This window comes from Trichoderma citrinoviride (assembly GCF_003025115.1).
Source record: "Trichoderma citrinoviride strain TUCIM 6016 unplaced genomic scaffold BBK36scaffold_6, whole genome shotgun sequence".
In the NCBI taxonomy this organism is placed as follows: domain Eukaryota; kingdom Fungi; phylum Ascomycota; class Sordariomycetes; order Hypocreales; family Hypocreaceae; genus Trichoderma; species Trichoderma citrinoviride.
In genome coordinates, this window is record NW_020194714.1 from 1,841,381 (window position 1) to 1,853,636 (window position 12,256).

General features: G+C 45.8%; 5 protein-coding genes across 5 annotated transcripts; 2 read left to right on the top strand and 3 right to left on the bottom strand.

The window, feature by feature from the left end:
* Positions 1-1,106: 1,106 nt before the first annotated feature.
* Positions 1,107-4,452, top strand: BBK36DRAFT_1199995 (hypothetical protein; the record flags this gene model as incomplete). Its single annotated transcript, XM_024897108.1, has 5 exons — positions 1,107-3,731; positions 3,789-4,002; positions 4,075-4,182; positions 4,281-4,351; positions 4,413-4,452. The coding sequence occupies exons 1-5, from the start codon at positions 1,111-1,113 to the stop codon at positions 4,450-4,452; spliced, it is 3,054 nt and encodes a 1,017-aa protein (XP_024750539.1). The 5' UTR covers positions 1,107-1,110.
* On the bottom strand, positions 4,439-6,695 carry BBK36DRAFT_1135309 (hypothetical protein; the record flags this gene model as incomplete). The annotated part of the gene is made up of 5 exons (XM_024892594.1): positions 4,439-4,572; positions 4,638-5,623; positions 5,685-6,367; positions 6,415-6,625; positions 6,673-6,695. The coding sequence occupies 5 exons, from the start codon at positions 6,693-6,695 to the stop codon at positions 4,541-4,543; spliced, it is 1,935 nt and encodes a 644-aa protein (XP_024750540.1). The 3' UTR covers positions 4,439-4,540.
* A 748-nt stretch (positions 6,696-7,443) lies between these two features.
* On the bottom strand, positions 7,444-8,417 carry BBK36DRAFT_1135310 (hypothetical protein; the record flags this gene model as incomplete). Its single annotated transcript, XM_024892595.1, has 5 exons — positions 8,177-8,417; positions 8,010-8,109; positions 7,743-7,957; positions 7,595-7,674; positions 7,444-7,535 (listed from the first exon to the last, which is right to left on the bottom strand). Coding segments are annotated over exons 2-5 (383 nt in total), but the record flags the coding sequence as incomplete, so codon positions are not given.
* BBK36DRAFT_1135311 (hypothetical protein) lies at positions 8,080-8,830 on the bottom strand (the record flags this gene model as incomplete). The annotated part of the gene is made up of 3 exons (XM_024892596.1): positions 8,321-8,830; positions 8,177-8,233; positions 8,080-8,109 (listed from the first exon to the last, which is right to left on the bottom strand). A coding segment is annotated over exon 1 (162 nt), but the record flags the coding sequence as incomplete, so codon positions are not given.
* A 947-nt stretch (positions 8,831-9,777) lies between these two features.
* BBK36DRAFT_1200006 (hypothetical protein) lies at positions 9,778-11,556 on the top strand (the record flags this gene model as incomplete). The annotated part of the gene is made up of 3 exons (XM_024897109.1): positions 9,778-9,822; positions 9,962-10,577; positions 10,631-11,556. 3 exons carry the CDS (start codon positions 9,781-9,783, stop codon positions 11,554-11,556), a joined length of 1,584 nt encoding a protein of 527 aa, XP_024750543.1.
* Between the last annotated feature and the right edge of the window lie 700 nt (positions 11,557-12,256).

Consider the following 12,256-nt stretch of genomic DNA (forward strand, 5'->3'; position numbering starts at 1 on the left):
TTAAAAGTTAGCTAGTCTTAAGGTTATAAGTTATGCTTAATAAGGCCTTAGCTTTTTTAAATACTTACTAGAACTTTTTTATATTTTAATACTTATTTTCTAATATTTTTAATTCTTAAATACACTTTAAGCAGTGTGTTTTTATATTATTTAAAATCTTCCTTTATATATCTTAAAGTACTAAGCTTTTATTTAAATTTAAGTTATTAGTAACCTTTACCTTAATAAAAAAAACTAAGATATAATAGCATCTAGTTATTTATTTACTAATTTAAAGGCCTTTATAAGTTAGGCTATAATATACTATTTATTATTTAGCTTATAGTAACTTAAAAATTAATAATAATAAGTGCATTTTTATTATAAATATAGTATATTAAAATATTAGCCTTATAAGGAAGTTAGATTTTAACTATAAAGCCTTATAAGACTAGTAGCTAGGCTATTAATAGTTATAGTTAAGCAGTCTAACTAGGGTTATAGGGTATAAGAGGTAGTGTCTTTACTAAATTTGCCTGCTAGATATACCTAGCTAATTAGCCACGCTGGCTAATTAGCCGTTCTGGATCACGGCCTAATAGCAGTACTGCAGCAGTCTAGTAATAGCTGAGGTCCGTACTGCATGTGGGCATCTCGTGCCTTAGCTCCTTTGACCAAATCTATCGGTGAACACGCTCTCTGCAGATTTATCCTGGAGGGGGGGCTGGCGGGGAGACGGTGGGGCTAGCTCATGCCCCTTTTACTGCTCCCCAAGCTCACATATATATAGGTATGTGCATGGTATGTAGGCGCTGATTCGACGTTGCCGGTTCGTCTTTTTCTTCTTATTCTTCCTCTCCTTCTTTTTCTTCTTCTTCTTCTTCTTGCTCTCCTTCTCGCGGCCTGAACGACCCTGAAAACGCGAGCGCGTTTCTTGCTGTAGCGCGAGACTTCAGGACAGGCTCGTTCGGGTTACTTTCACGCGACCACGATCACGCATGTTATGACTGTATAGACGAATCAACATACCATCAACGAGGCGCTTGCTCCCAAAGTAGGTCTGTGTGCCGCCGGTCGCGTCTTGCCCGAGCTCTGCTGACAAGTCGCGCAGCAACACATACTCATACCGCGATGCCTGAAAGCGAGATGGCAAGCGTGGCTCAACCTGCCGATGGAGGCGCCGCCCCTACCAAAGAACCTGCTGAGTCGCACGCTGCCGAGAAGGCTACTGGCTCTACCCAGGCCTCGGCTGGAAGGGCCTCCGCTCGCTATGCCAGCGCGACCGCTACTTCGACTGTCGCCCGGACTGGCGCGCGAACTTCCGCCACTGTGAACAAACCCACACGTTCGTCTACCTCTGTACATCGATCCACCGCTTCGACGTCCAATATAGGACATCGAAGCGCTCCCAGCGTCGGTGGGGCGGACGATGACCAGAAACCTACCGCAAGATCCGCGCGGAGGGAGAGTGCCATAGTCACAGGCTCGGCAGGAGTTGGGGCAGACAAGAAGACCGGCCCTTCAGCCAGCGCCGTGGCGGCCCGTCGGTCTACTGTGGGTGTTGGTGCGGCCAGCCCGAAGCCAGTCGCCCAGCGGGCCAAACCGGGGACCTCCGACTCGCCATCCGCGACTAGGGCAGCCGGCGTGACTCGAGGGACTGCCTCGTCCAATGCCGCCGCCGATGCGCGAAAGAGACCATCCGCACCAAGCATAGTAACCTCGGCCTCACGTCCATCCACACGAACCTCGGTTCGATCCGAGGCGCACATCGACAGTCCCAAGCTTCTCGACGAATTAACGTCCAAGCTGGCCGACAAAGACAAGGAGATTGAATCCCTCAAAGTCGAGCTGACTTCTTTTGAAACAACGGTGGCTGAACTTCGGCACAAACTGGAAGGCGATGGCCAGCAAGCCGACGACGAGTCCAAGGCTGAGCAGCAGGATGCGCCAGATGACCCGAAAACTGATTACGATGCCATCATACGCGATCTAGAAGCTCAGCTGCTGGAGAAGGCCGAGAAGCTCCGGGCCGTGGACGCGGAGCTCGCCGAGGCCGTCCGGGGCAAAGATCAAGGCGGAGAGGCTCTCGATTCTTTGCAGAAAGAGCTTGAAAGCTTGAGGCTCGAAAGTCAGGAGAAGCTCAAGGCCACGGAGGATCAGTACGAGCAGACCATACGTGATTACGCCGCCCAGGTTGAGAAGCTCCAAGCCTCCGTTTCCGATCAATCAGAGTCAGACACAGCAGCTGCGGATCTGCGATCAACCTTGGAGGCCACCGTTCAAAGCCTCCAACAGCAGGTCGATGAACTGACCGCTTCCAAGAATGAATTGGAATCCATCATCGAGTCGGTCAAGTCTGAGCGTGATGCGCTGACAGGCAAGCTTTCCGACCTCGAGAATGAAATCCTCGAATTCAAATCTCGGCTTGCAGCATCGGAGGAGGCCATCAAGACTGCAGAGGCCAACGCGGAGAGCGACAGGGCATTGGCCACCAAGATCCAGGGCGACTTGGCCCAACGAGATGCGGAGCTCGAATCGGCTCGCAAAGCGGAAACTGAGCTGCAGGGCACAATCGCGGACTTGAAAGCTACCTTGTCTGCCAAGGATGATGAGGTTTCTGGTTTGAAGGCCATGCACGACGAGCGCTTGAAGCAGGTTTCGCAAGACTACGAAAACGAGATCGAAAGTCTCCGCGGTGATGCCTTCTTCAAACGCCGTTTCGAGGAATTGGAAAAGCAGCATAACGAACTGCAGACCGCCATGGCCGAGGATTCGGAGAAGCACACAAAGGCCCTGGCAGAGTCCGAAGAGGGCCGACTACAGGCTGTCAACGCTCTCAAGGCCAAGGAATCGGAACACGAGGAACAGCTGGCCAGCATCAGAAGCCTTCATACTCAAGAGCTGACAGCCGCCAAGTCGGAAGCCTTGGATGTCCAGGCCAAGGAGCTTGACTCTATTAAGGCTCAATACGAGGAGAAATTGCGCCTTGCACTGGCTGATGGTGAAGCTTCATCCGCTGAATACTCCAAGACACTTCAAACTTCACATGAAAAGTTGATGGAAGACCTCAAGAGAGTACACGAAGAGGAAAGACAACAGCTACTCGCCACCCATGAGTCACATGCGGCAGCAATCGCCAACCAGCACGCGTCAGAGTTGGCCGCGCTGCGGAAGGAACTTGAAGAGGCAACAACCCAGCTGGAGTCTACCAAGTCCGCCAGCCAAGAGGAGCTCGAGTCTTTGAAGAGAGAGCTGCAGGCGACACATGCGGCCGAGGTTGAAAAAGTTGCCGCTGCGCATACGGAGGCTACGAATACCTTGAAGGAGGAGGGGCTCCGGGTGAGGCAGCAGTTGGAGGACCTCATGGCCGCGCACAAGCAACTGGAGGCCGCTCTGGAGGATTCCAAGGCCAAGAACGCGAGCCTGGAAGAGCAACTGTCGCTGCAAGCTGACACGAACGCAGCCCTTGAAGCCTCCTTGAAGGCGGCACAAGAGCAGATGGTTGCTGTTCAAGCAGAAGCGGATGACGTCGGCCAACAACTTGCCCTGGAAAAGTTGGAACGCATGACCGCACTGGCCGAGCTGGATGCCGTCAAGAGGCCTGATGCAGCAGCCATCAACAATTTGAGGGCTGAACTTGCCGCAACTACCAAGACGTTCCAGGATTCGTTGGCCGCTGCCAAAGCAGATCTGCAGGCGTGTCAGGCTGAGTTGAAGACGGCCAGGGATGACTTCTACCGCATGGAGGAGAAGTACACCGCCGCAAGGGAGACCTTTGAAAACACGTCCAAGGAACTGGAGGACTTGAGGATGCAGTCGCAAATCAAGGAGAAGACGGCTCAGGCGGATTACAACGACTTGAATGACAGCATGACTGCCTTGTTGGAGGAGGCCAACAAGAAGGTGAAGGAGTCGGAGATGAGCGCCCAGCAACTCTTGAAGAAGCTCGAAGACGCAGATGACAGATACGAGCATCTGCTGGCTCAATTGAAAATCAAGGATGCCGAGCTGGCGGAGGCCGAGGTAAGGGGTCCTATCATGTCACTCCAAATCGACCCTCCTTCTGCACCCCCTCTGACACTAACATCACGACAGGCTCAAGCCGCTTTGTACAAATCAAACAGAGCCGTCAACGCCAATGCGGCAGGTGACGCAGCCGAAGGTGAGGAGGAGAACGACCACTCTTCCACGGCACTAGCTTTGGTGCGAGAGCCCCTTGCAAACAGCAGCCTTTCCCGTCATCCTTCTATTTCACACGCGCGTTGAGGATTTTCGTTTGGCTAACTTATCATTTCGAACAGCTCAGCAAGGTGAGGTTGACTGCCAAGCAAGTTGATACGCTGGACCGCGAGATGAGGGACCGCAATCTACAGTAAGGGGGCTCCTACTCTACCGAGGCGTGTTGAATCTATGCTGACTGTTTACCCATCCAGACTTCTCAATTCCATCACGGACGTGAAGCTGTCTTCTTGAAGATAATATACTTGTATATTTTGATTAATATTTAGTGGTAATTAACATCATCGTTTTTAAAGCACCCCCACGAAACTAGCAAATGAAGCTACACCTTGCCATGAGCCGCCATCAAAGATCCTGTCACACGTGTTAGCAACCTTGAATCATAGCAGGCCACAGCCCATGCAACGACATCAACTTACCGATGAAAGTAGTCACCAAGCGACTGCGAACTTGGCAGATGTCCTCCGGGACAAGCCATATGGTCGCGCCAAGCTTGCGGGCGATGCTGATGCTCAGCTTCGCATTCATATATGCTTCCTCTTCTGTTCGACCGGGTGTCACGAGGTCATAGTCCACGTAGCTGCTCTTCATGCCATTCAGCACGTCCAACAGGAAGACGCCGGTGCCAATCGCCGGGTCTTTGAAGGACCGGATAGAAGAATTGCGGCCGCCCTTCTTCGACATATCATTGGCCCACCTAACCATTTCAGCGTCGGTAATCTCTCTCTTCCCGAGATTCTGGGCCAATGAGGACAACGTCAGAGTGATGTCTTTTCGCATGAGTTGCCATACCAGCCCAAGCGTCAAGGTCCTTTGGCCGTCAGTGATGTCTGCACCTTGGATGCCCACAAGGGAGAATCCGTTTTGTTTGCCGAGCTCTATGGCATAGTTCGTATTCTCCACAGCCTTGAATCTGAGCATCTCGCCTCCGTGTGAGGGAGCTTTGTTGACGTGGCGCCAGTTCACAGACCCCTTGATGACCTTGTCATATGCTTGCAGAAGGACTGATCCGTCTCTCAGGTCATCAAAGAAGGACACGACAGGTGGCTGCACGTCCAAGCTGTTGAGCCATAGGGTAAAGACTCTTGCCTCTCGTTCTCCTTCCGCATCAAAATCCTCCACTTGCAGTTTCTCTTCCTCGGTGATAGGGTCAAGCGCGGGATGGTTGTTGAACAGGTTAGCGACGAATGCCAAGTTGAGTTTCGGGTTACCCGCAACCAATGATGAGGGGGTAAGGAACTTGCGGCACCCAAGTTTATCCGCTTCTTGCAGAACCTCCTCAGCTCTCTGCAAGAGATCTCTGGTTTGTAACGGAGCTCGCGTGCAGCCGTACTCGCCTCCTATCTGTGCGAGCAGGACGGCGTAGTTTTCGCTGTCCTTCACGTCGCTAGAGAAGTTCGTGACCCTAAGCGAAGAGAGAGCTTCAGTAAACGCCTTGCGGTGAAGGGAGATGGGTGTATACGAACCTGCGAGGCCAATTGGCGGCTTTCAGGTGATAGTTGAACCAGCGCAGTAGGATCTGTTCAGGGGGCAATCGCAAGAACTGTTCCAGAGTTTCGTCGTCTTCCAGCAGCCTGTAGAGCTCAGGGTGCAGCTTGATATCGATTTTGCCTAACAGCCCTCGTCGGATGATCTGCCAAATGAGACCCAGAATCAAATGCTCGCGAACTTCAATGATGTCCCCAGCTCCAATGTTGACAACAGAGCAGCCAATACCCTTGCATGATTCGATAACGATGTTGTTGTTCTCACTCATCTGAAAGGCGTTGAGAGTTCGGGTTTTCCGTCCGGGAATGTTCAGCACTCGCTCGTCGATAGTGTCGGGAACGCTATCGTTGATGAGCTTCGCAAGGACCAATCCATCTTTACACTCATCAAACATCTCAAAGGTGTCTGTCGGAAACGGGAGCCGGCTTCCAATATCCGGGTCACCAGCCAATACCGCATTGATATGGCGTGTGAATTCGGTCCTCTCATCTTCATTGATTGTGTGTGTGGTGTTCGCATTGGAGCCTTGCACTTGGATCTTGCCACTCACGCTGCCCTTGGATGCATGACCCTGGGCAGGTCCAGGCCCAGGCTGCGCCGAGCCAGGACCTGTAGAGATGCGTTTTTGGGCAACCGACCCGGCGCGCAGCTTAGCGATGAGCTACCAAACGTTAGAAAGCGCGCAAAGTGAGGTACGGCACAACTCACGCCAACATAGTCCTCCAGCTCCACTCGTCGCGAAGAATCCAGATCAACTTCCTTCAGGGCTTGTCGAACAACATCGTATGGCTGGTTTTCACTCTGCTGGGTGGCCTTGATAGCAGTTGCTTCGTCGAGATAGCCTCGGTCCTCAACGTCTAGCCGCTGGAAGGCGTCGGAGAGCTGAAAGATCTCGTTCTGCTGGAATTGAGGATACTTCCTGGTGTTCCGTTAGAGAGGTCTGACGACGGGAAGAGCTTCACGTACCTCTGTAGCTTGAGGACGTTCATGCTGGGAGATACCGGTGATGAGCCTTCTTGGGATGGTTGATGCTTGTGTGAGGAAGTCAAGGAACCGCGCGTCGCTGGGCAAATGGAATACAGTAGCTACGTAGCTCTAGGTAACCACCAGCTAAGGAGGGGTTTAAAGAGCGCTGACGCAGCGCTGAGCCTTCCAAACCCCACACAGCCACAATACCTGCCATGCGACAGCCATAGCGAGTATTCCCGAGGCAGGTACAACTACGTCAGGAGTACGGAGTACCCCCGTACCTACTACTTACATATGTAGCTTTAGGTAGGTGTTTTAGTACTTATGTAAAATATTTTAAGCTATATTATTACTTATGTTTAGAAATATCACTAAAAGATATATATATATTTATTTATTTAGTTATTTTATTATATAAGTAATATTAGAATATATATTAATAACAAAAATATAAATTATTAAAATTAGTATATATTTCACATTAAAATAACTAACAAGAGAAGATATTTTGAAACCAAATACAATTTGTTTTATTACTAAGAAGCTATTAGTTACAACGCCAAAATATCGCATCCCATTCTGGCACATCTTCAAACACCTCATAACTGGCATAGGTTCTGTTCTGGCGACACCACATCGTCCCATTATCCCACAAGGAATGCATCCGTACTCGTACTCAGATCGACGAATCTCGGGAATGGGCATTGGGAAGAGACGATTGAAGTGAGAAAACGGCGTCGGCGGGAAGGACAGGATTAAATATGAAGTTCATCAGTCCGCTGCCGTCATACGCTTCGACAATGGTGGCCTCTACTACTCAGCAACATCTAGATCGTCATGGGCGGGGAGAGGACTCTCAGCTGCCAATGTGTAAGCGAGTAGTTCGTAGTTCGACTGTGAAGATAGGGGTCCACAGTACCTTTCCTTTCATCACCGTTGGTTCCATTCTCCTTACGATCACGATCATCACGCTCTTCTTTCAAATCGCGGTCACGGTCACTGCAGACGTAAGGATGTCAATATCCTGAGGTACACGAAAGGATTGGGCAGCCTCTTGGGCAACCTACCGGTGCTCGGGACTTCGAGAGCGGTCACGGTCCCTTCGGCTATCGCGATCGTAATCTCGGTCGCGATCGCGACGCTCGTCTTTCCGTGGGGAGTAGTCACGAGTACTGCGTCGAGGGGATGGTGACCGTCCGCGGCGAGGAGATCGGGGTCCGCGGCGATCACGGTCACGCCCGGATTCAAATCGCCAAGAAGCTGATGGAGGCGTTCGAGCCCACTAGACACGCGTTAATGGTAACACAGTGTGGTGAACCAAGAACTGCACATACCTCGATCTTCAACAAATCATCTCGGCCGATGCGTTTGTTATGCATTTCATGGTACGCATCATCGGCATCACGCCGATCCTCATACTCCACGAAAGCGAACCTAGTACTTGTCAGTGATGTGTTTAAGAGGGGAGGGGAGGGAGCTGGGGGTCTTCTGTGGCACTCACAGTCGACTGGAAGTCGATCGCGGCGCAGGGATGTCGCAGCGAACCAGGCGCCCGTATCTATCACAGGATCACTGTTAGCCAATCCATCACAGCGCAGCCGTGGAAAGCGCAGTGGCTAGGGTAGCCGTGTCTCCGGCGATTTGCATTGACTATTTGCACATGCGAAAGACGGTGCAATCCAAATATCCGTCTAAACAGAGAACAACCTCGAGATGATGGATGAAACGCATTGGCCGACGCGGCAGGAAAAAGGGAGAGGTAGGTTCAGGCGTCAGCGGGGGGGTAGGGCTGCGAGGGCATCGACATCGACGTGGTATCAAATCTGTCGACCGAAAGGATTCCTCATTGCGGTACAAGACGAGGCGCGGACGAGGGCGAGGACGAGGACGACGAGGACGAAGGCGTGGGCGTGGCGTGGTTGACATACCGTTCGAATTCGTAGGCGAGGTCGCGGGCGCGGGTGCCGTGGCTGAAGCCTGTGACATATAAAGTAGTGCCGCCGCGAGACATTTTGATTTGCAAGAGAAAGAAGAATTGGTCTTAAGACGTGATGAATAGATAGATACGGCCCTGTTGTGTGCTTGACAGAGTGTGGCGTGTGAAGGTGTTGAGATGTTGTTTGGGACGGCAAAAATGTATGACGGAGATTTAATTTGCAGCTAGAGCCGAACGAGGAGTTAGGTAATATGATTAGGCGCAGTACTATCCCTTTAGATGCAGTAAGGTGACAGCCAGGTTACAGTGTCCACTTTTCCCTCTAGAGAATAGGAGTGCTCTAGAATATATTAAGCATTGGTTATTTTAATATATAACAGTAGGTACTTACTTATTTTAAAAAAGGAATAATTATTATAAAAAACTTATTATTATATTTAAATAAATTATATATAAATATAAATCTTAATATTTATATATAATTAATTTAAAAAGAATTTAATAATATAACTTTATAATACTTATATATATATACTTATATATTTATTATTTATCTTAAATTTAAAAATTAATTATAAACTAATTATAATTAAAATTATAATATAATAAAATTAAAATTTATATACTTATAAAATATAATATATTATATTTATAATTAATTATATACTTTTATATTAATATATTTAAGAATAATATAATTTCTTTATTTATAAATAAATTTAATTAAAATAATATTTTATTAACTTAATTTCTTTATATAAGTAAATAATTTATATATAACTTTTATATTCTTAAGAAAATATAAATATATATATATACTTAATATATATTATAAAATTTAAGAGATTTAACTTTTTTATTTTAATAAAAGAATTTATTTATTTATTTATTTATTTATTTATTTATTTATTTATTTATTTATTTATTTATTTATTTATTTATTTATTTATTTATATTACTATTTATCCTCATTTATATATTAAGAAGAAGAATAGTAAATAAAATTACTTAACCTAAGAGAATAAAAGCAAGTTAAAGAAAGTACTAGAACTCACCTACTGCCTCGCATACGAGCAGTCGATGCACGAATATTACCAAAATAGTAGGCTTACTCAGTCTATCCCTTCAATACCTTACTACATTACCTAGTATGCCTTGTCTTGTCCCCAATGAGCGAAACCACTGGGTCTTCACATCTCCAACAACTACTGGTAGGTGTTCTTCCCTCTTTCCCTCCCTCCTCGTTCTTTCTTCCGTTTACCCCTCATCACCTTCCCTATTACGCTCCTTAATGTAGCTCTCTGTCATACGACAGATTCTTTCATATGATGCTAACACCTCGCTTACTAGGATTCATTCCGCTCTTCGCTGGATGATTCTCTTATCGTTGCCATCGCGGGTGACTATGACCTCTCCACTGTAACCGGCTACGAGGGAGCTCGTTCCATTTTGGACAGCCTCGCACAACATGCAGCCATTGAGGAAGCCAGTAGTCTGGATCCCGAAGGTGTTTTTGGATATATGGGGCATAATGACCTATCTACGATAGATGATAAGGCCCCTACACCAGAGGTCAGCCAGGGCAATCGTGAGATCCCAGACGCAAGGTCGAATGACGATGAAATCGCGGCTCTATCACCTTTCAACGCTAGCAGTACCGTGGATGGAGAATTGACCAAGGCTGAGTCAATTGAAAGCGACGTGGCACAGCTCCAGGCTCTATTCCCCGAGGTAAAGAGTCTTGATATTCGACAAGCCCTCGTTGACGCAAATGGTGTTGTTGCTGCTGCGTTGGACACCTTACTTAGCGTACAATACCTTCAATCTACTCAACAGCCCGCCTCGGCAAATGCACCGCTCGACAACCACGAATTTGGACCACAGCCTGCCAGCAAGACCGGTCAGCGAACTGGGTACGACAAGCAGAAGAATGAGGCCAGTTTGGGCGATCCCAATCGGGCGAGAAGTGAGTTGTCGGCTCATCTATTACCAATGACTTGCGGTACTAATGTACTACAGCTCCGGCAGCCATTGCCTATATAGCAGAGCGGTTGCACATGTCCACAGAAGAGGTCTCTATTATGTATGCTGAGAACGGAAATTCCAAAAGTGCAACTGTGATTGGAATTCTGGATCAGCACCTCATACAAGACCTCAAGCCTCTAACGAGTGGAGAGAAGAAGGCAGTGGGCGACCTCAGGCAAAAATATCGCAATGTTCCGGAAGACTATCTGGCAGTCATCATTCAAATAACTGGACCGACGTCTGCACATTCTCTAGACCTTGCGGCGTTGGCCAACTCATATTTCACGAAGAAGTCAATGAATCGGAAACTCGATTTGGGTTATCGGTTGACACCGCTACCACACGAGGATATCGAAGGGCTGACAGACATGGCTACCAATAAGCCAGCGGACAGAAGAGGGGCTTCCCAGCGGCCAAACCCAATGGCAAAGACAGATGTTGATCTCACTCGGATACTGCAGACATCAAGCTCACTACAGAAGCAAAGACAGGATGCCATAGCATCTGCGGCAAGTCTCTATCGACGGGGATCATCAAATCCGCTCTATCGGCAAGCAGCGGGCTATTATGCACAAGAAGCTCGCGAACATGCCAGGCGTGCTCAGGAGTTAACATCAGCCGCAGCAGACGTACGTGTGAATCAACAAAGTACTGATACAACAGTTGATTTGCATGGCGTTTCTGTTATTGATGGAGTTCGAATCGCTCGTCAACGTACTGTAGATTGGTGGCAGGCCCTACGTAAATCACGAGAACAGCAACTTCCAGAGCAAAGCCTCACTATTATAACAGGAGTAGGCCACCATAGTACCAGGGGGGTATCACCACTTCGGAAAGCTGTAGCTGCTGCTCTGAAACGGGATGGATGGAAATTTAGAGTAGAGACAGGCAAGTTTATTATTACTAATAGAGAAAGGTAATTTACTAAATACTTAAATATTTTATTATAATAAAAATTATATTAAAGTTATATATAATATATAATTATATTTATTTTTTTAAAATTTCTAAATATTAAGTTATAAACTCTTAGTATTTTAATTAATATAATTTTATTTTAAATTTAAAAAATTAAATTATATATAAATTAAAAAGTATATAATAAAATATTTATAAAATTATTATTATTTAACTAATATATTTTTTACTTTTTAAGTAATAATTAACTTATATAGCTTAATAAAAGCTATATAAATTTATAAAAAAATTTAAAGTCCTTTTATTTAAATAAATAAAAATTTATATTTAAATAAATATAATATATATACTTAATAACTTTAAAAATTATTAATATTTATAATAATTATAAAATACTTTTATAAAAATAAATAAAATATATAAAAAATATATTTTAGTAAAATTATACTAAATTTATATAAAATATTTTTAAAATATTTATTTTTAAATATTTAACTATATATTTTTTTATATTAAAATATTAAAAGTTTTAAATAAGTATTTCTTAATAATAAGTTAAAATTATAAAATAAAATTAAGATTTTAATATTTTACTTATATAAATAATATAAAGATATAAGTATATTAATATATATTTTATATTTAATAAAAAATCTTATATTAAAGTTAATTTAAATTTATAGCTTAAATAATTAATTAAAA